Source organism: Centrocercus urophasianus, unplaced genomic scaffold, assembly GCF_019232065.1.
Source record: "Centrocercus urophasianus isolate 14NV4802_14NV808 unplaced genomic scaffold, USGS_Curo_1.0 seq_18, whole genome shotgun sequence".
NCBI classification, from domain to species: domain Eukaryota; kingdom Metazoa; phylum Chordata; class Aves; order Galliformes; family Phasianidae; genus Centrocercus; species Centrocercus urophasianus.
Window position 1 is genome coordinate 18,521,614 of NW_024884733.1, and position 21,182 is coordinate 18,542,795.

Here is a 21,182-nt window from a genome sequence, read left to right on the forward strand (position 1 = left end):
ATAGGTAATATAATCGAGGTTAATACTAGCAAAAATCAAGATATTTAATTGGTATTTATATGTATATAATAAGCACAACACTTTGTGGCCAAAAATGTTTAGGTAAACTCTAGTAGGCATAAATTCTTGTTTTAGTAGCTTACAGGTTACATTTGCAATTGCTGCCCCTCCTCAGAGGAAGGCCAGGCACCATGCTGGGCAGGAGGAACTGACAGATGGCTCTAAGAGGGCAGTTTCAAGACGGTTTAGATTAGAGGATTAAGGCTGGAGCAACCTGCTGGAGGAGGGAAGAATTTGGAAGGGCACCAAGAAGTGCACTAATGTGAATACCAGCTGCAGCTACAGCAGCTTTTTAAATAGTCGCTTTAATTACAAATCATTTTGGAATACAAATTTGGTGTCCTTTCTAATTACTCAGCATGAGGTACAAGAAACATGGTGGCAAAGGTCAATCTAAAAAGACTCCGAGCATGAAAAATACTGTCGTTAGCATGAAAACAAACCAGAATGAAAATGAGAAGCAGACAGCACAGAGCTTTATTCTAGACAAAAACTCCCCTACAGGCATGGAAGCAAACACCACATTTGTACTGAGAGCTGCCTATAGGACATAGAGATGAAAAAAATAAAGGCAAAGCTTTTTTTTTTTTTTTACTATCTTACTGGGAAAAAAATAACAAGTGATGCCACCTCCAGGAATAATGCCTGAAGCACTGAAGGGGTGTTCCTGTGTGACTGATGAATACTAAAGCCGATAAAACACAGACTGTACAGAAATAAAATTCATAAGTATCATAAGTAGAAGAAAGAGATCCATTACAAAATGCACTCGAATGGGCTATGGGAATCTAGAAGGCAAAAAATGCTAGAGAGACCTAAAAAGCTGAACTGCGCACTGTATAACAGAGCATATAAATTTGGAGACCATTCCTTTGGTCTCCAAAGTGCTTGTGAAACTGAACTTGCTGTATCACAGCACTGTTTCCACTCTGGGAAGGGAAGGCATCAATTAGACCTGAATGCTTAGAATAAAAGAGTGACATTTGCAGTGTTGCTGCAGACGATCTGAACATTGCTCAGATGCTGCAGCAGACAGCACGTGACACAAGTGATGAATTTGCAGCTATGCTTTTACATCAAGAGCCAATTGAACCTTACTGTATGTTGCCACATACTGTCATGACAAATAACTGCAATATTGACAAGTGCGCTTAAACTATTCTGCCTGTGAAACCCAGTATCTGAAATGTCTCATTCCCTGCAAGTGATATTTCACTTCTCAATTGCTCAGTAGATGTCTGCAGAGTCCAAAAGTGAAAAACTATGTTTACATCATTCCAATGCTGTCAGATTCATGACAGAAATGTTCTTTCCTTTTTTGTTACATAGCAAATCATGTACAATGAAAAGAATATTAATAAAACTATAGTAAAATATTTCAAAGAATGCCATGATTAAGGTTGCTTGTGATGCACATTTTAGAAGGTTCAGAAGTTTTCAAGTGAATTTGATGTGGGTTTTTTGTTGTTGCTGTTTTTTAAGTTTTATTAAGAAAACAAAAAAATGTTAATTACTTCTTGTGCCAGGAAAGATTCCTTGTAAGGAATTGTTCTTTCTAGTGGTAAAATTTGACTTAACTTTTCCTTCAGTATGAACGACAGATTCAGAGAATGGCTTGAGTTGGAAGGGGCCTTAAAGACCACTTCCAACTCTCTGCTGTGGGCAGGGTGCCACCCACTAGACAAGGTTGCCCACACAGGAGCTAAAAGGTAGTGAAGGCCCACCCAAGTCAAAGAACACAAAATTAGCTCACCAGTTTATAAAACTGGATGAGGATATGCTCTGAAAGATAGCTGCCTGTCCTTTGGGATCAGTGACGCATCCTGAACTCATCTGAGAACGATAAAAGCAGAAACAATTGAAAGGGCAAGGAGAAATCTTATACTTGGACCCATTCTAAATTCATGTAGCATTCTGGAGCAAGAGGCTTCATAACGTGGCTTACAAGTAGGGACAAACAGACACAGATAGCCACAGCAGTTCTCAGTGCGTTCATAATAAGCTCACACAGGAGATGTGCTCAAGCATAACAGGAGCTGGTGACTGTTGTCTTTGAAAGGCAAAAAGTTCATTGGCTGTAGGCACAAAATTTAATCTAATCACAGGTGATTATGTTTATCACGAGGAAACCAGTCATGATTTCAAACAGCAAACGTAACATTACTGAAATTCCAACACCAATATATTAAAATATGCTGCTGTCTGAAAAGTCATTACTGACGACAAATACATGGAGCAGGAAACAGCTTCCACGGTCCAGGGCAGATTCTGTATCTTGTAATGGAAGGCATCGGGTAACTGAGCAAAGACGCTGAAAAGGTGAATTAGTGGAAATCAAAAGATCATACCAAACGGTTTGGTAGATTGTGTTACAAGCCTGATGATTCACTGGCTCTGACGGATGAGCCATGTGTGCTAAAGGCAAGGCTATAGCAAGACATCTTGACATAAGATCTGCTCTCATTCCTCTGTTCCTTTCCTCCAGCCCCCCTGAAGCTGCTCCGCTCTGCATCCTGCCCTCACCGTGCCTCCACAACACCCAGCGGCGACTCGAGCTCATTTCTGGTACGTAAAAAGCGCACGTAAGCCCGCACTTTAAGTATGCAATCGCTCGGCACAGCTCGGAGCCGGAGATTGCTCCCGGTCTCCCCGTGGAGCAGCAGCTGCGCCTCTCCGGCCGGGGCGGCACCGCGAAGCATGCGCAGAGGCCGCTTCGCCCCTTCCGGCAGCGCAGCGGAGCGGGGCAACATGGCCGTCGCCGCGCCCGCCGCCCGCTGGGCCAGAGCCGCCGCCGTAGCGGCGTTGCTCCTGGGGTGCTGCGGCGCGGTGCTCGCCAGCGGCATCCAGGTACGAGGGCTGGAAGGAGAGCGGTGGTGGGGACAGAGGGCGAGCGGCGCCGCAGACTCCGTTCTGCTACCTGGGCGCTGCTTTCTTCCTTCATCTTGCCGCGAGCCCGGACTGCCCCTGGTGGGGTGGAGCCCCGCCTCGCTCCGCCCCAGCGCGGCTGCGGTGCCGTTGCCTCGGGTGTGGGGTGTGGTGTAGGAGCGCGAGCACGTGCGGGTTGCTTAGGGAGCGAGAAGAGTTGTTAAAAAACCCTCCTTTCATTTAATACGTTCGCTGCCTCCTGAAATGCAGTTTTGCTGTGGTCATGCAGTATAACTTTCAGTTGCGCAGGCTCACTTTGCCTTTCTGGACATTTGCAAAGCCGTGTGTGAATAAAGAGTTCCCCCGGCCTTCATGCTGCAGTTTTGCCTGCTGTGAGCGAGTCTGCGGGCCGCATCGCCTGCTGCGTTGATTTCTTATATCAGCAATGTGCTTTTTGCACGGTGCACTTATTGCTCCTGGAGTCCCGGTCCCGCTCGGTGTCCTGATGCTTGCAGTTTGCAAAGCCTGCGGGGAGCCGTGATTGATTGAGGTAGTGGACTGCTATTGTCCTGGCTCCTTGTTTCTAAACATGGGGCATAAAGTATAGGTTGACTTCTCTGCTAGAAACAAGACTAAAGACTTTTTCTGAAGAAACAAAAGGAACAATAAAATAGAACTTCACCCAAGCTCCTTATCTCACTAAGAAAGAAATTGTAAGTCAGTAAATTAATGTATTTTGTTCTTGGAGCATACTGTGGTATAGACATGCATAGGCTTTCCTTGTTAACTAAGCTGAAAGTGACTAATGGATCTTCTTGTTGTTTAGCAAGTTTCACGGAAGGGATAAGAAAAATCTCTGGCTTTGAAGCTTTGGTAAATTTTTTTTTAGGTATGCTAAGTCCAAGAAATCAAATATGCTTTGTTTTGTGGAAACAAAAATAGAAATGATCGTTTGTTTCTTTCTGCTGAAAAACATCTAATATTGTCTCCATCTCTCAGGATCAAGCAGAACAGTTCTTCAAAAGCGGGCATACAAATAACTGGGCAGTTCTGGTAAGTGTAGTTCTGGCAAATTCTACAAAAAAAGGTTTTCAGTTTTTCATAATGTACTGTATTTGCAACAGTTGTGCAGTAATTCTGTTCATTTGAAAGAAATGGAATGGAAGGATAAAGACTTGGAAATAAATAAATTTGAAGTGATCCCTGCAAATCTATTAACTGTAATAAAATTATCTGTTCCGTGTAATTACACATCAAGCACTCAGAACATACAGTTACATGGCAGATTTCATTAAAGTAAAGTTCAACAGCATTAAAACAGTTAAATTATCACAATGCATATTGAATTAGCATGTAGTTATGATATCAGAGAGGTATGTCTCTTTGACCAGGAAGGTATAATTTGTTTCTGATTTGTGTATCCTTAGTCAATCTGTTAACTTGTGATAACGGGCTTAGAATAAAATAAATTGAGGAGAGATAATGTTTAAATCAACAGTTGTTAATTTTTTTTCTTTGCCATGAATCTTTTATTAACTTTGAATCATACTGCAGAATTGGTTCTTAATCACAGCTCAGGTCTTAATGACTAATTTGTTTCAGAACACTATCATGATTACTCGGTAGCAGATGTTTGTTTTACAGATACTAAAATTTAACAACATAAAATGAAAGTAAATAGTAATGAATTGAATTAGAAGGAATAATTTCTATAAAGTACAAACTAGGAACTATTAAAACATCAAGTATTTCTTTTAATGCTATTAACAAATAAACATTTTTGTTAGAGTGCTTAATAAAAAGATGAAGTGGAATGTTCTGTCTGAATAACTATACTTTCTATCCTCAACAGATTCTCTGCAAATTATGTATTTTTAAACAGTTCATAATTTGTCTTTGTAACAATTATTACAGATTTTCTAAGTGATAAAATAGGGAGGATTTGGCTGCCATCAATGGCTTCAAGCCTGGGCATGTTTTCTACTGTGTTGTAAGAGGTAATGGAGGGGATGATAAAAGTCACAGCTCTATTTGCTGGGGTCAGTTTTTAGAGCTGTGAGTCTTGCTGAAAGGCAAATGTACACGTGGGAGTTTTTGAAATTTGTAACTGAATGGACTTGAAAATCCTTCCAGACTGAATTTGGATTTTAAGTTTCTTTAAGTATAGAGAAAAAGATGTTAGATGGCACAAATTTGCTTAAAGATATTTCTATTTAATTTGGAATTGAGGAATTTAAACTGTCTGAAATGCTATGGTCATTCCTTCTTTTCTATTTTTCTGCTTTTAAAATCAGATCTTTTATAAAGCTTTTTTCTTCATCTGTCTGAAAGATTGGTAAAGCAAAAGGAATTTTTCTGCAAAAGAAGGTTGCTGTTGGTGTAGAACAAATGAGAAGTAGTGAACTTGATGTAAACACAAGGACAGTGATAAGGCCAACAAGGAACCTCTGAAAATTTTGGAATCTCATTGGTTTGGAGCTTTTGAGGGCAGATTAAATAATATCTCACCTGGGGAATTGATCTCTTCCAACCTTAATGATGCTGTGAATGACTCATCCCCAACCCTTCACCTTGTTAATCTAACTGAATTCCTTTGAAATTTTTTGAGACTTTGTGTTCAGATTTTGGTTAGAGTTTATGTAGCTCTTTATTATGTTTGACTCCTTAAATGCAAAGTACTCTCATTGTATTTTCCCCAGTGTGGTTTCTGCATGAATTCACTTATGCATTTATGCAGTCGTGCTCCCAGAAGGGGTTTGCTATAGAGATGAAAACTCTTCCTTAGATTTTTCTTTTATTGGCTATGGAGACAGTAAGAGGAAATAGAATAGCTTATCTGCTCACTGTTCTTGCTGGTTTATTCCCTAAAATGGCTTTTTCTATACTTAGTTGGGTTTTATGTCAATTTTGTCATGAGCAAACACCTAAAACGCATTTTTTTTTTAACATTTATTTTCCACATTTATTTCTTTGGTACAGCAAAGGTTCACATGTATATAGCTTACATCATGACTTTCTTGATGTTGCTGTTTTCTTTCTGATTTGTTACTTTGTTCAATACCTGTTATCAGTGTCTTCGGATGCATAAGCCAGGCCTCTGTGTATTTTACACTACTTAATGTGGTGCTGTTTTTTCTCTTTCCTTAAAAATTCAAGGTATGTACGTCTCGATTCTGGTTTAATTACCGTCATGTGGCAAACACTCTTTCAGTATACAGAAGTGTCAAGAGATTGGGCATTCCTGACAGGTGAGGGGATCTTGGTGAATCCTTTCAAATGTGCTACTAAAGTCTTTCTGCTATGTGAAGCAGTATGAAAATACATTTTTCTTCCCAGTTTAAGCTAACTTAGAAATAAACATTTATCACGGTTCTTAGGTGTGCTCTTTTGTGTTGGGGTTTGCTTGTTTGTTTTGAAAGGATTTTTTCCTTGTTTTAAATCGAACTGTCTGGTGGTTTAAATTACTTGTCATCTAACAGAAGAATTCATTGGGAAAATGGTTTGTGCGTCTATGAATATAGGTTGCTCTGATTTGCTGATGCATGGGCACAATGATTCAGTTTGTAAGAGGAAAGTTCTGCTAGGATAAAACTAAACCTAAATGAGTTAAGGAATAGTTTTTGATTGCTGGAATCATTATGTGGTTTAAGTTTTACAGTATGGGAATAGCAGTAACATACATGATTGGATTACTTTAGTTTAACAGTTAAGCAGCAAATTAACACCAAAATTGTTTGGCTGGATGTAGGGACAGTGTGTTTTTTAAGAGTGCATATGGTGCATGTTTGCGCTCAACTGTCTGCATTTTATTCCAAATGAAGTAATTTACTTTGATTATTTTTGAGGATCTGTGCTTCAGTTATTTTGGGTAGCATTTATCTTTCTAGCGTGTGGAGCGTATCAGCACTTAATGAACAACAGAATTACTCTTAAAATACTCATGTAGACAAACAGGCGGTGACATAGTAAACAAACAGTGACCTCTTGGTGTTTCATGTATTGACCAAATCCTGACCCTGCCACATGTAGATGTCTGGCTGCATGCAGGTTGGTACAGTATTCTAATAGTCCTTCAGGTGCTAATTTTTTTTGTTTTTAATGTTACTGTGAATAAGACAAAATCTGTCAGCTGTCAACTCATATGTGTTCCATAGAAGAATTTCCGGTTAGTGCTACTAACCATGCAGCACTGTATCAGATGTAGTATAATAGTTTGAAGAATGTTTGCGAGCTCCTCAGATTTAATGAACAAAATGATTTTCATTATGTTTTTAATTGCTCTATTTGAAAGGGCACAGACAGGCTGGGGTTTCTTCTGTGGAACTGTATGAAGTGATTTAGCCCTGTTCTGTCACCTAGCTCTATGCGAGTCTGTACCATAGAGTTGCTAGTGTTAACTGCATATTCAGCTTTGGCCTGAGTGAAACCTGTTGCTAGATAGCAGCTAGCTGCATTTCCCTCTGTGATAACTCTATCAGTGAGCGTGTTCATAAGGAAATACCATGTAACTAAGCAAATCTTCACTTACAATGACAGGCATCTTCTTGATGTCGTAAGCTACTCTTTTAATCATGGGATAATTTTCTTGTAATTTCCTTTAGATTTATGTCTTCCTTGTATTTCACAGTCACATTGTCCTGATGCTGGCAGATGATATGGCATGTAATCCCAGGAATCCTAAACCAGCTACTGTGTTTAGTCATAAAAACATGGAGCTAAATGTCTATGGAGATGATGTAGAAGTGGATTACAGAAGCTATGAGGTAGCCATGCTTTAAATTATTGGATCTATGTTTTTATATCTTGCAAATGCTCAACACCTATGTGACACTTTCAGTGTGCAAATGAAATGTGCTGTAGCTATTTATATTTCTGATCTTAAGCTTATGCTTTTATTAAAAAAAATACCAAATCCCATAACCTACTTTTTTTTGTAAAATAGTTACTATATAGAAATCTATTAACCTAATTAATCTATTAATATAACACTAACAATAGTGTTCTATTGTCTTTTTATTTTTGTGTCATATTCTTTCAAATAGTTTACCAGGAGATCTTAAAGCAGACAACAAATAAATGATTTAATAGTGCTGAATAATTGTTGCTGAAAGTTTATTGGAGCATCTAAAGGCATACATAAGATGTGAAGCTTTGTATAAAGAGATGAAGATACTGTACCAAAATGGAAATGTGTTGTTTTTTTCTTATGTTCTTTCCTGAGTATGGATTTTTGCTAGCATTTGCTGCGTGTGTCTGGACAGCAAATGGAGTTTTATAGGAGGTTTTACGATCACCATCTTGATGATATCTGATCACACAAAGACTTATGTAACTGAAATTGATCTTGTTTTTCCTCTCCTGAGTTGCAGAAGTAATTTAAACTTTTATTTTTCCATGGCAACACACAGAAATGTTGGAGCATTTTGTGAGCACGTGAGCATCTTTGACAGAACAAAGGTATACACTGACAGGTTTTCAAATCAATGGAAAACGTATTTAGAAATTAAAATGATAGTAGTCTTATTGGGTATAGTAGAACACCAGGCTGATATTAGTGAGATATAGTAAGAGATGCTGTGTAATTGTGAGCCTTACTGCAGTAAAAGTCTTGAACAAGAAGATGTCTGTTGATGCAGTTTATACCATACAGTATTGCATCTTACTGGGTACACTGCATGTTGTATTGTTCCATTATATTTTTTTTAATGTAATCCAACCTAGAATTGTTGACCCATATTTTTATCTCTAAAAAATTACTTTATGCTTCTATTCTTAGGTTACTGTGGAAAATTTCTTGCGTGTGTTAACAGGAAGAATCCCACCAAGCACTCCACGATCTAAACGTCTTCTTTCTGATGACAGAAGCAATATTCTCATATATATGACGGGTAATTAGAGTTTTGTGTATACACTTCTACTGACATTTATTGTTCAGTTGGATGGATCTGTATGAAAGCATGAATTCTCATGAGGAGCCCAAACAAAAAAAAAGGATTGACAAATGATTTTTTTCCTTAACATGTCATGCTAACAAAGAAAACCTGTAAGACTGTACTTATTAAATGTAGTTTCCAGTCTAAATTATATTTTTACTGTCCTTGTGCTGAAGTTTTATTGGAGCAAAACAATTGTTTGTTTATTTTTTAAGAAAGGTGATCACCCAGACTAAATATCTTTCCTTAACCTACATACTTGCCTAATTGTATATTTTCTATTAGGCCATGGTGGGAATGGTTTCCTAAAATTTCAAGATTCTGAAGAAATCACAAATGTAGAACTTGCTGATGCCTTTGAACAAATGTGGCAGAAAAGAAGGTAATAAGAATGTATTATGTAGAGGTTAAGTACTGTATTTCATTAACATGCCTGAAATCTTACTGGTAGGCCTTACTAAACTTTCAACAGTGAATGCTGTTTGCCATCCATAGAATTAGGTGAAAATTTACATTCAGAAAGAAGAGTTTTAAATTTCACTTTCAGCTTCCTACTGTGAGAACTTCCCATAGAATTGATTTGGCTGAACTTGCCATTTTAAAATCAATCAGTGCAAAGTCATCTGTTCCTTAGGCTGGTAGTAGCTATCCTGGTGACTAGAAAGCAAAGTTCCTATATTTCAATCTGAAGAAAATTGAGTAAGAGGGCTGTTTTGTTTCTTTTAGGTACAATGAATTGTTGTTTATCATTGATACTTGTCAAGGAGCATCCATGTATGAACGATTTTATTCACCTAATATAATTGCCTTGGCTAGCAGCCAAGTAGGAGAAGATTCGTTATCAGTAAGTACATTTTTGTGGTCCTGAAGATGATTTTCAGAATATCTGAGTGAGTTAACAGTACAGCCATTGCTGCTTTTTTTTTTTTTTTTAATAACTAAAATTTTCTTTCTAATTGTGTACTGTATAATGTGTTTTGTTATAAAGTGCAGCTTTGACAAAACTGTAAGGTGTATCTTCCTGCTTTTGTGGGCTGTCACAAGGAAACAGGCTAATATGTTTTATTTTTTGATGTTTTCTATCACAGAAATAATAGCAAAAATCATTATGTATATTATATATATATTATGTATTATGTGTATATATATATAATTATATATTATATATTATATTATGTATATAATATATATACGTATATATATTAAAATATATATACGTATATATATTATATATATATAATATAATTATGTATATTTTATACATGTAAAATAACAAAAAATTATAATTGACAATGCAAAAGGTATTGTACATGTAAGGAAGATGATGACTCTCCTCTTCCTTTGTCTACATGTTGATTTTTAGCTCTGCCTGTCAACACTAGCTTTTATTGGTGTATCTTCGACTGACACTATCTTGCTCAGTTCCAGTTCAGTTCTAAAAAGTTTCCAAGGACTTGGAAAGGTTTACAGAAATTCTGAGGACCCACATGTCCAGTGAAAAGGAAAAGGCAAATCATCTTCAGCTAATTGCTGATAGTTAAAGGTGGTGATAGAATTCTGTGCTTCCTGGTTAATTTATACGTTACCTAGATTGGGCAAAAATCTTATGGAAAGACTGATGAGAGATCTGAGAGGGGAATATTCAGTCTTGTGTTTCTTACACTTGGTATATGGAAAAAAAACCAAAACAATACTTATACCCCATTGACATTACAGAAAGAATGATAGGAAAGAGATCCAAGCCAAACTGAAAATAAGTTCTCTTTCTCAGCTCTGTTTTCCAAGCCCTAGGAAGCTGGGGATGGTACATAAATTCACTGGACTTCTAAGAAGGGAATTCCCAGCTTATTGTCTAGATGTAGTCTAGAAAAATGAAAATGATCCATGTATTACATAGTTCACCACCAGAATATTTCTTCATGAGTGGTAATTTGCTTTGTGTAATTTTCTTAGGAACAAATAACACATTATGCTTAACTTTTGTAAGATACTATTATATGCTGTTCCCTTCTCTAAATACTGAGTTCTGTTCTGCAAATGCCCTGTAACTGTTTCATATTATTTTGTAGCATCAACCTGATCTTGGGATTGGTGTTCATCTTATGGACAGATACACTTTTTACATGCTGGAATTCTTGGAAGAAGTTCATCCAGCCAGTCAGACAAATATGAATGACCTTGTAAGTAGAATCTCAACGCTCAGCAATTTATTTTTTCATGGTGTTCTCCAAATGCTTTCTGTACAACTACTGTTTGTCTTAGAAGTAGCTTTGTGGGGAGGGCCTTTCTGCCATTATTAAGCAAAACAGTAGTGTAACATTTAGAGGATTGTCCTTTGTGTGAAAGTGGCTTATTGGCTACAGAAAAAAGTTAACCAAAACTAGCCATTAAAAAAAAAATCATTGAAAAATAAATAAAATTTGTTAAATATTTAAATAAAATGATTGTGCATAAAAAAAAATAGTTGGAAACTTCTGAAATATGTAAAATCAACTTAATGGATAACAGGCACTTTGTGGATATGGAAAGGCAACCACTGGTAGAATTTTGCAAAGTTGATTAAACAGTTAAAATTCTATTTGTGCACTCACAAATGCCTATAGAGGCTGATTTCTCCACTTAGCTTCCAGACCAAGAGATGTCTAAATCTGTCTGTGTTTGGAGTATATTATAGCTTAGGTGAGTACTGAAAGAAGCTTTCAGTTAAGAAGCAGTGAAAAAAAAACAACCAAGATAATCTAAGGTAAAATGTGTGCAAACGCCCTTGTAACAGTTAGATATATGCACTGATAAAATTGCATAAAAGGTGGCCATCTTTTATTATTTTATTAACCCTTCATGCCTGTTCCAAGGCTAATTTTGCTATAGTTATATGTTCTGCTGTGTTGCCTTGTAGCTGTAAATCCTGATGCCATGACTGTATCAATGATCTAGGCGCACCACTGACTGTGCACACTGTGTTTGATAAATTTGTGTAAATGGAGCATCTACTCCTTTGTCTACAGAGGCTTGTCCTAGGCTGGTTGTCAAATCTGTAGTAGAATTCAGTCTAAACAGCTCCCACTTAACAGATTTTATGTTGATGTAGAATTGATTCAGTGACTAAGATTCATAATTCCTTTACTGGAATGAGAATGAAACTGGCTTGTAATTTAGTACCTGTCTGATCACAAAATACAGAAAAACCTTAAAATCAATCTTGTTAAAGAAGAATATGTAAGTTTTTTATTGACAGCACTTCTGCTTCTACCTTGTTCATTCAAACAGCGTTCTAGAATTCTGTTTTGTAAACTAGAAAATGAATTGACATTAAATTAAAAAAGATACTAGATATTAGTTCAGGTATTGTCAACAGTACAGAAAATGTCGTAGGTGGTCAAGTAGCTTACATTTTGGGCTCTTTTGAGAAGATACCTAAACACTCTGCTTTGCATTTTTGTTTTATGTTGTATGCCGAATAAGTAGGAAGGCCCATGGAAACTTACACAGATAAATTACTGACGTCTTGTAAGACATCACAGCACGAATCTCTTTATTGCTGCTCTGGGAAGGGGAGGGAATAGAACCAATTATGTGAGACGGCTTGAAAAAGTACTGAATCATGATATACATATATTTCAGCAGTTGTGTTATAGGATTCATATAGGTATATTTGGCACTGGAATACCATGTTAGTATTGTTCTGGGTTAAGAAAAAAGAGCTAATGCTTATGCAAGCCTGATTTTTAAAACTGACACTTGGGAAGTCTGGGCAATATGTTAAGTGGCTCACTTAACGAGTTCACTCATAGCTGAAGTGTAGTTGTTGACCATCCTTCTGTGTCTGATGTCTACTCTTTCAGAAGAAAGTATTTGTTACATGGTGTCCATCATATCACCTATGTAATTTTCTCCAGCCTCTCTTTAAAAAGCTTCACTTCACATCCGCCTAAGGTTTGGATATCACATTCCTGTGAAGAATGAGGCATCTTTCCTCCACCTACTTCCCACCTGTTCCATCTGTGTTGCTAAGGGGATAGCAAAAAGCTGTGCAAATGACTGAATTTCAGTTTGATTGCAATTCCAAAAAAGTAAAAAGTAATGTGCCACACATTCAAACTTTCAAAATCAGATTCACGTATGTTCTATATGAGACCTGATTTGTCGTAAAATAACTTCAAAATGTGGCAAGAAAATTTCAAGATAACAGAGTTTCCATTTGCGGAAATCAGATGGTTTTATTTAATTAGTATCTTAATTAAAAAGTTTGGAAACAGCAGCGCATCAAGAAATGTGTTTCATTTAGCCAGTTTCTTGCTTTTTGGTTTTTTTTCTCCTTTAAAGACCTTAGTTATCAAAGTGCTAGTCTGTGATTGCTTTGCAGTCCTTTTTTCACACAGGTACTGGGTAGTTGGATTGTTAATACTGGAATCCTCTTTTTCTCAGTGCCATTACACATTTTTGTTCCAAAATTGTCTCAAAATTGTCCTATGGTAGTAAACTGTTGTGGGACAGGTTGCAAACACTTGAATTGTGGTATCTGTTTCACACTTTCAGAGCTGATGTAGTTGTTTTGCAATATGTACATGTATTCTAAGAGCTTAGAAGAGAGACCTTCATATTACACTTGGTGTGACCAATGACATCATCTCAGCACAAAGCAGCTTTGAGTAAAAAATGAACCCAAAATAGGGACAGTTATGGCAGAGTTACTGAGTCAGAGCCACTAAGCTCTGCTGACTGTGCTTTGCTAATTAATCTGTACAGCTTTTCTTCCGCTTACTGAGTGATATTTTTGCAATGATATGTGATCTATTTTTTCCATCTTGTATTATAAAATGTTATTTTTCTTTTCCTATCAAAAACTGTATCTAAATACATTTTTCTAATTGTAGACAGGTATTTTTCCCTTTTTTCAGGGATGCTCAGTATTAAATAATGCTGGAGCCATTAGTTCTGTCCTCTGTGTTAATGTTAATATATTTAATATGCATTATAATTAATTTCACTTAGCGAGAGTTTAAAAAGAAAATGTATATAAGTTGAATAAATCAGAACCCCAGGATATCTGCTTTCAGTTCTTTCTCTATTAACAAATACTGTATTTCAACAAGGAGTGTTGGTTATCTTCTGAATGTTCATATGTGATCTGGAACTCTACCACCCAGGAAGACAAATTTGGTGTTTAGCTGTATTTGGGTTTTGACTGCCACAGAGAACAGAAGCACATTGCAGGGTGCTGGTGTGCTTTGGAATTCATGCTTTCTAATAGGTTTTTAAGGAGTAGTCAATTATGTATAGAAAATCTATGAGGGACACCATACGTTTTATGCAATGATATTTTAAGCTTTTTTCCATTCTGGAAAATAGCATGGAAAGTAACAGCTTTTCTGCATCAAAATGACAGCTCTGATTTATTTGAGTGACTTTTTTTTTAACAAAATTGTTGTAGTTTAGGTGAGAGAACTACCATCTGTGTCTGTTTCTTACTGTCCAAAAGAAGTTTACATTTGAAATACATCAAGGTAGATTATGAGACGCAATGATAAATACACTACCTTTGATCTGAAATGTGCTTGCTTTTCAAGTAGGTTGAATACTTTACTTTCAAATTATAAACCTACAGATCATTGTTTTACTGCACTGATTTATACCTTCAATAATATTTTTTTTTCCTTAGGTTTTTTGTTTGTTTTAAAATGCCATGAGCTTTTTATCATCCTGTAGTGCTTTCTTGAGAGTTGTAAAAGGCAGGTGGAAGAAATGCAAGCAGTTCCAGGTGCAGGAACAATTGGTGAGACTGGTGCTGCTTCTTCAAGAGTTAAGGGATGGTAACTGTGTGAGAAATAAGTGGCTGAAAAGCACTAAGCTTCCAACAAGCTATTTAGTGTGTCCATTGAGTTAAACTTAAATAAGTGATTAAATCATCTGATATAATATCCTGCATGCTCTTGGCATGCTCTTGTTAACAGGCTATTGTAATTCTACTTAGAAATGTGGTGTTTTGTTTTTTGTTTTTTGGCCCAGAAAAGCATTCAGTTTGTCTGTGAAAGCGTAGAATTAATCCACTGAAAGTTTATTTTAATGGTCAGACAGCTTTACAGGTAAACCTGTGCTTGTAATTTTTTCTGCAGAGATGGGCATGTGATGAGATTCACTTTGCCCATGAGGATGGGGCTGTTATGCAGTGTCATGCAGTCTGTACGTGTGATATTCTCCCAGCTGAGTCCAGTAACTGAAGGCTCTGAGGAACACTGATTAGATCCCTTCTCTGTACATGTTTACTGCAATGATTTTGCAGATCTCACTCTTAAACTGCATTTGTTGAGAGCAAGAAAGATGTTTTTGAAGTCTGTGTTTTAGGAAGGAAATGGAAGTATTTGCTGTGACCAGCAAGGCAAAAGTTCAGTGGGTGCTCAGATAAAGAGAGCACGTGGCTCATGTTCCTTTAGTAGCTAACATAAAGCAGAATTGCAAAGCAGCTCTTTCTTTGATGTCTTTGAAGCTATTTGCAGTGGTTGCCTATGATCAATAAACTTTTGACTTGCTGTTGGGAGTCTGTTTGGGGCTGATAGAAGGCAGCTGCATTGAAAGGTCATTCATAATTTGTTGAGTCATTCGTTCTCATCGTATGTTCTTATACTGGTGTTAACAGTACAAGAATATAAAAGCATTGTAGTTCTTAAAGTGTTTTGTAGCCTTTCTAGCCATTACCCCAACATAAAATATAGCTGCAGCAAAGATTAATGTATCAAATAGAGGGGTCGAAATAAATATTTAACTTATGTAGCTTACTTTGGAGACAGGTTTTATGTTTGTGCCCTTACTTCAAGTTGGAGAAAATGTATTGTCTTTTGATGAAACCAAGAAATGAATGTTTATGTGCACTGGCAAGTGTCTTCTGTGTGTACGGGAAGCATGATGCTGGTCAGTCCAGTTCACTTCCACTTCACATGGAGGATAGCGAAGATCTTGTTCAGGAGATGTGATACTCTGCAAACAAGATAAGTGGGAATTACTGAAAAACAGCTCAGCGGATCTGTGTGCGTGTATCCATCGTTTAGGGTAAAGGTTAATGTGAGCTGAAGGCTCCCTGGATTTACAAGCTTAGACTGTAAGACCAGGTATAAAAGAGAAGTTGTAGTAGGTGCAGAAGGGAGGAACAGTGAGACAGAATCTGTAGTGGGACCATTGCTTTCTCTCTGAGAAACCTTTTAAGAAAAGGGTTCTGCTGTCCTAAAAAAAAAAAACAACTACCATACAAACTTGTCTATTTTGTGCTGGGCTGTGCAAAGAATTTCTGCTAGGAGGTATGGAACTGAAACTTACAGGTTTTATCTGTCAGCGTCTGTGATAATTGAGGCTGCATCTGCACTGAGCTAACTAGGACCTGTGATTCTGCCCTGAGAATGCAACCAGCTGACTCATGACAGAATCAGGTGTATAAGATTTATATCATGTAACCAGTGGACCTGTTTGTGAAAATCACTTGGAAGATGTCATTTCAGGAAGGTAAGCGTACTTGGTAGTCCCCTGCATGAATGTGCTGTGTTAAGTATTCTTTGTTGCTAGAACACACAAGGTTGCATAACAAACTGTTACCGCACAGCCTGCAGGCTGTTGGAGAGGCAGTTGAGTGGGCAGCAACATTTGGTCAAGAAGCTGCTCAAGGTGCTGTTGACCTTTCACCTGTGTCTTAGAGGGTTGCTTGTCTCTGCCTGTGTTTGGCGGGGTTGTGTGTTTAGTTATGAAATGCCTTCTGTGGACTGAGACACAAACTCAGCTTTCCCAGCTCAGAGGCCAGGAAGTGGGGCCCTGATTGACTTTCACAGCTATGCAATTTGAAGTCATGTAATGTTACTAATTAAACTACAAGCTATGTAATCTAGGAGGTACCCTGGAATAAGGAATCTGTCTGGATGGAAAATGCTAAAGACTTGTGTGGGCAGTGTAGTAGGACCTGTGCAAAAACCCCCGATCCAAAATTTTCCATCCAAAATCCACTGGTTTTGCCTTGAGTAACTTCTGGATTTGTAACAGTTCTACTGCTTAATAAGCATGCTACTTAGTCAGATATTTTAAGTATTACAACTAATGTGTCGTCGTTGTATCTACTTTATTCAGTATAAAGATACATTTGCAGAAAATGAGTCCATCTAAACTAGTTTAATTTGTTAGTGTTGGTTTTGCTTTCCCACTGTTGGAATTTGTGCTGGAGGTAGTGGAACGGATAGGTACATAAAATTAATAGAAAAGTAGATAGCTAATTTGTAGGTGTTACAGGCATGTCTGTGTGAATTTAATGTGCATAGTACACCTTTGATATTTTAAGGTCCTCATTGAGTATTAATTCATAGGCTGTAAACCAGAAATAAGGATAAGGATTTTTTTTTTTCTGATTAAAATTTAAATTCTTGATTCAATTTTAAAACCTTCACAGCTAGCTACTTGTCATGGCTTGTGAAACTTGCCTGCCTCCCTTTGGTAAGCATGAAGAATTTATACCACCTTTTGCTTTTTGGAAGATACAGCAGTGTTGGTGCTTCTGTATTCAGAAATGCATTTTCACATTTAATCGGTCAGTTGCAGTTGGCTTTCACAAAAGCATTTCTTTGCTCATATTGATAGCTGAGGATTAAGGTTTTCTATTTATGCTTTTTAATAATTTTTTATTATTTTTTATTTGTAATTTTTAATAATGCTTTTTATTTCAGTCCCTTTTCTTTGGCTGTGGAGCTTGTATGAAAATTAAGGGTACTACCAAAATTTATGTATGGTATTTGTCTTAATTTTATGATCATTTCACTTTGAAAAGTACTCGTAGAAATTGTTGATCAATGTGGGACATGATATGACTTTCCATATTTGTTTCCAGTTTCAGGTCTGTCCAAAAAGTTTGTGTGTTTCAACTCCTGGGCATCGAACTGATCTCTTCCAGCGAGACCCTCAAAATGTTCTGATAACAGACTTCTTTGGCAGCGTAAGAAAAGTGGAAATTACTACAGAGACAATTGCTTTGGACCGTAATTTAGCTGGCTTTGAAAGCAAGTGAGTAGTCATTATCTATTATATTTAGTATATTATTTAGCTTTGTTCAGCAGAAACAAAACTGCCTTATAACTGTCAACAGAAGCAGAACTTTGTTTTCTGTGAAAGGACCAAGGAGTCAGTATGGACTGTTAATATTGATAAAATGGAGATTTGTCAGTGGAGAGCATTCTGTTTAAGAAAAGTTCCCACTCCTTCATTCCATCTTCCAAGTAAATACTTCTAAAGACCAAGGTGTGGCTATCATCATCAACAACAAAGAAGGTAGTCTAAAATTTTCTTTCTTCTTTGATAGTTTAATGTGCAGAGACATTTTAATTTTTATTTTTAAAGTAGTTTACTCCTTCCGATAAGCTCTGAGTTCAAAGCATGGGTTGTTTCATTAATGTTTTCTTAATAAATGCTCTGTTTCTATTCTGCAAATTCTCTGCCTTTTGGCTTTAACTGTCCAGAGAATTTCAGTTGCAGAGATGTAATGATTTACCTGAATAACACTGCTGGTTTGCTGGTAGAGTTAATAGGGATTCTGTTTCTTTGTGGATGAAGAAGGAGTTACAAACTCCTTTGTATTTTTGGTATTCTGTTGCCACCTATTGGAAACATGTAAAGGAAGATGTGCTTGTACAGCAGTTTATTTGGCATTGTACTGCCATTTCTGATGCATTTTTTAGCTTTCACAATACTTTCCTCTAGGAGAGAAGAAAGAAAAAATTGTCAACTCTAACCAAGATTGTAAGATTTTTTTCAAACTCATAAATTTATGTGAGTTAATATTAACTGTCACTCAGATAAATTGTTAGTGGATATCAAGTTCATTAATTTTAAAGATAATGCTAGCTCTGGCCCTTGTAATTAATACTATCCTACACTAAGTCCAGTGTATTTTATAATTTAGTTTCATATTTTGCTTTTAACTATATTGTGCATGGTAGTACTAACCATATACAAATTAAATAATTCTTTGCTTCATTCAGAACAATTTAATGAAGCTAGATTTTCTTTTGCCTCTGAAATAAAAAACATTTTTTGCTAGGACACCATGTGGGATTCTAGTCTGTGGAAAATTTAAAGGAGAATCAGGTTTTAGACTTCTTAATTTCAGAGCTGCAAATTATATACCCTCCTTTTCAATTAAATGTAATAGTGAGATACATTTCTTGTTATGAAATCTTCTGGTTAAGGCTCTAATTAGATGTTATTTTGCTTTTAGAATACTAACAGTAAGTGAACTTTTTGTAAGCTTACTTTGTTACCTATGAGAATGCTGAATGCTGAATTGTACAGGATGCTTTCTTGGACCACCTCAATACCTCATTTGCTGTTTTTTCCTATGCAGCTTTCAGAATGAGCTAGGATGTTTTGCTGTTAGGATTTTTTTTCCTTCAATGTATATGAAGATACTATTTTTGTTTTATTTTATATTGATGCCAAATGTTAAAATAATTTTTTAATGAATTTTCACCTTAATCCACAAAAACCAGAATTTAATAATCTTTCCAAACCAGTCATAAATAATCTTGTTTGTGCTTAATAGTGTTTCTAAAAGCCTTTGTGAAAGCAGAAAAGTCGCGTAGAATGGAACTTGCACTCCTTTGGAATTTGCCTTAAAATGAACACACGTATTTGCCAGGAGGTGTCTGATACAGGAATCAGAAATCTATTCCCCCTAATACAAATGTTGCTGTGTTACGCAGGTCACTGTAAATCTGTGCTCGCTGCTCTTTTTCTGAGAAAATCTGTGCAAAATTTTGAATCTTTTCCTTGTTCTGAATTGTATTTGTGTCATTTTTGTTTGAAAGATATTTTGCAGTGTTATTTTATTTTTAACATTTGATGTGTTCTCTTCTGTTCCTTCTTTTTTAAATCATTTTCAAGCTTTTTCCTGCTGTTCTTACATATTGGTGGCAGTAGAGTGCTACAAAATATTTGTGTTAGGGAGAAAAATGGAAACAAAGTAGGGACCCCAGCTTTGATCTGGTCATTAGTGTGTGTTAGATTGGAGTTGTTTTTGTTATGAAGTTGCAAGGGTCAACGTGTGCAGCTAAGCATGTTGCTTGAAACACAACAACCAAACAAAACCACTGACTGCACAGGTAAGGGGCAGAGAAGATGCTGCTGTGTGATATGACCGTGCCTTGGAATTCTGCTGTTTTCAGGGCGAGGTTTCAGCTAACTCACTGTGCTGTGACTTTGCCAAATCTTTCCATGGATCTCATTTCTTCTGTTGCATGGTTCTTTAGCAATTACTTTGCAGTGTGGCTCAGTGCAAGCTCAGCACAAGCAGTTCCTGCACTGCGAGGTCAATGTCTGATGGTGATACCAGCTCTGGTAGTCCCAGTGCAGCCTTAGGAGTTTCCTTTGCTTGAGGTGAGCTCATATAAAGAAACGACAACTAGATAACCAAAAGGCAAAGCTTTCTTTCTATCTGTTTAGTAGTTGGTGACTATTTCAGACTAAAAGCTTTAAAATTGAGGTGGAAAAAAGGAATCCCCTGCCCTTTCTTCACAGTACTTTCATCTAAGCTATGTTCACTTCAGAGGGTTTCTTCCTGACTGGGCCTGTAGCTGCAACCTTCAAAACCTGGATGACATTCATGGACCCTGGGGCACTGGCTGTTATGTGTGTGTCTAAATCACTGTAAGAGCATAACATGAAGAATGAGGTGGTGAGTCTTAGAGACAGGTCTGTGTGGAGCTGAGCACTGCTGATCAGTGTGGGGTGTCTCAGCCTCGGATTGTGGCTGTACAGCATGTTAGATCACCTCCTGCTGCTCCTATCATAAGGAAAAGTTGTGTAACAGAGAAAACATTGGGAAAAATGAGGGGTTAATGTTTCCCTAAAGGTAGTAGAAGGTGAATTAAAGACAGCATCATACAAAACCATCCTAGTTTCATTGCTTTTGAGGTTTGGGCTTCAGATGTAGTAATTGTGCTGGGCTGAATTGTGCATTACTTTCAGGGGCTGTTGTCCTAAAACTAAAGAGTTTTAACCAAACCACTTGGCTTAGGAAGGGTGCTTGCGTGATAGAGAATAATTGTGAGTGATTGGTTTATTTGCAATACACTACTACCAAAGCTGTCTCCCATCCATTTTTTGATAGTAACTCTTTATTTCTGTTTCCTGTTCTTCTTTTCTATTGGCTATTTTCAGTTTTATGCACTTGATGGGTGCAGCTGCTGTTGTGTATTCCTGAATACAAAGGGATCCAGTTTGTGAACAAATACGTAATTTGTTTTCGCCGGTAGATGCTGCTCAGCGCAGTGAACTTCTCCTAAAATAGCAGAGGCTGTGTTTATT

At 37.0% G+C, this 21,182-nt stretch overlaps 1 protein-coding gene across 1 annotated transcript in view; it reads left to right on the forward strand.

Annotated features, from left to right (window-relative positions):
• Positions 1-2,808: 2,808 nt before the first annotated feature.
• Positions 2,809-21,182, forward strand: part of PIGK (phosphatidylinositol glycan anchor biosynthesis class K) — a 64,188-nt gene continuing 45,814 nt past the window's right edge. The window contains exons 1-9 of the mRNA XM_042819579.1: positions 2,809-2,907; positions 3,925-3,978; positions 6,082-6,173; positions 7,553-7,688; positions 8,702-8,813; positions 9,144-9,240; positions 9,585-9,702; positions 10,928-11,038; positions 17,713-17,885. Coding sequence (XP_042675513.1) covers positions 2,809-2,907; positions 3,925-3,978; positions 6,082-6,173; positions 7,553-7,688; positions 8,702-8,813; positions 9,144-9,240; positions 9,585-9,702; positions 10,928-11,038; positions 17,713-17,885 — 992 coding nt within the window. The remainder of the gene's footprint in view (positions 2,908-3,924; positions 3,979-6,081; positions 6,174-7,552; positions 7,689-8,701; positions 8,814-9,143; positions 9,241-9,584; positions 9,703-10,927; positions 11,039-17,712; positions 17,886-21,182) is intronic.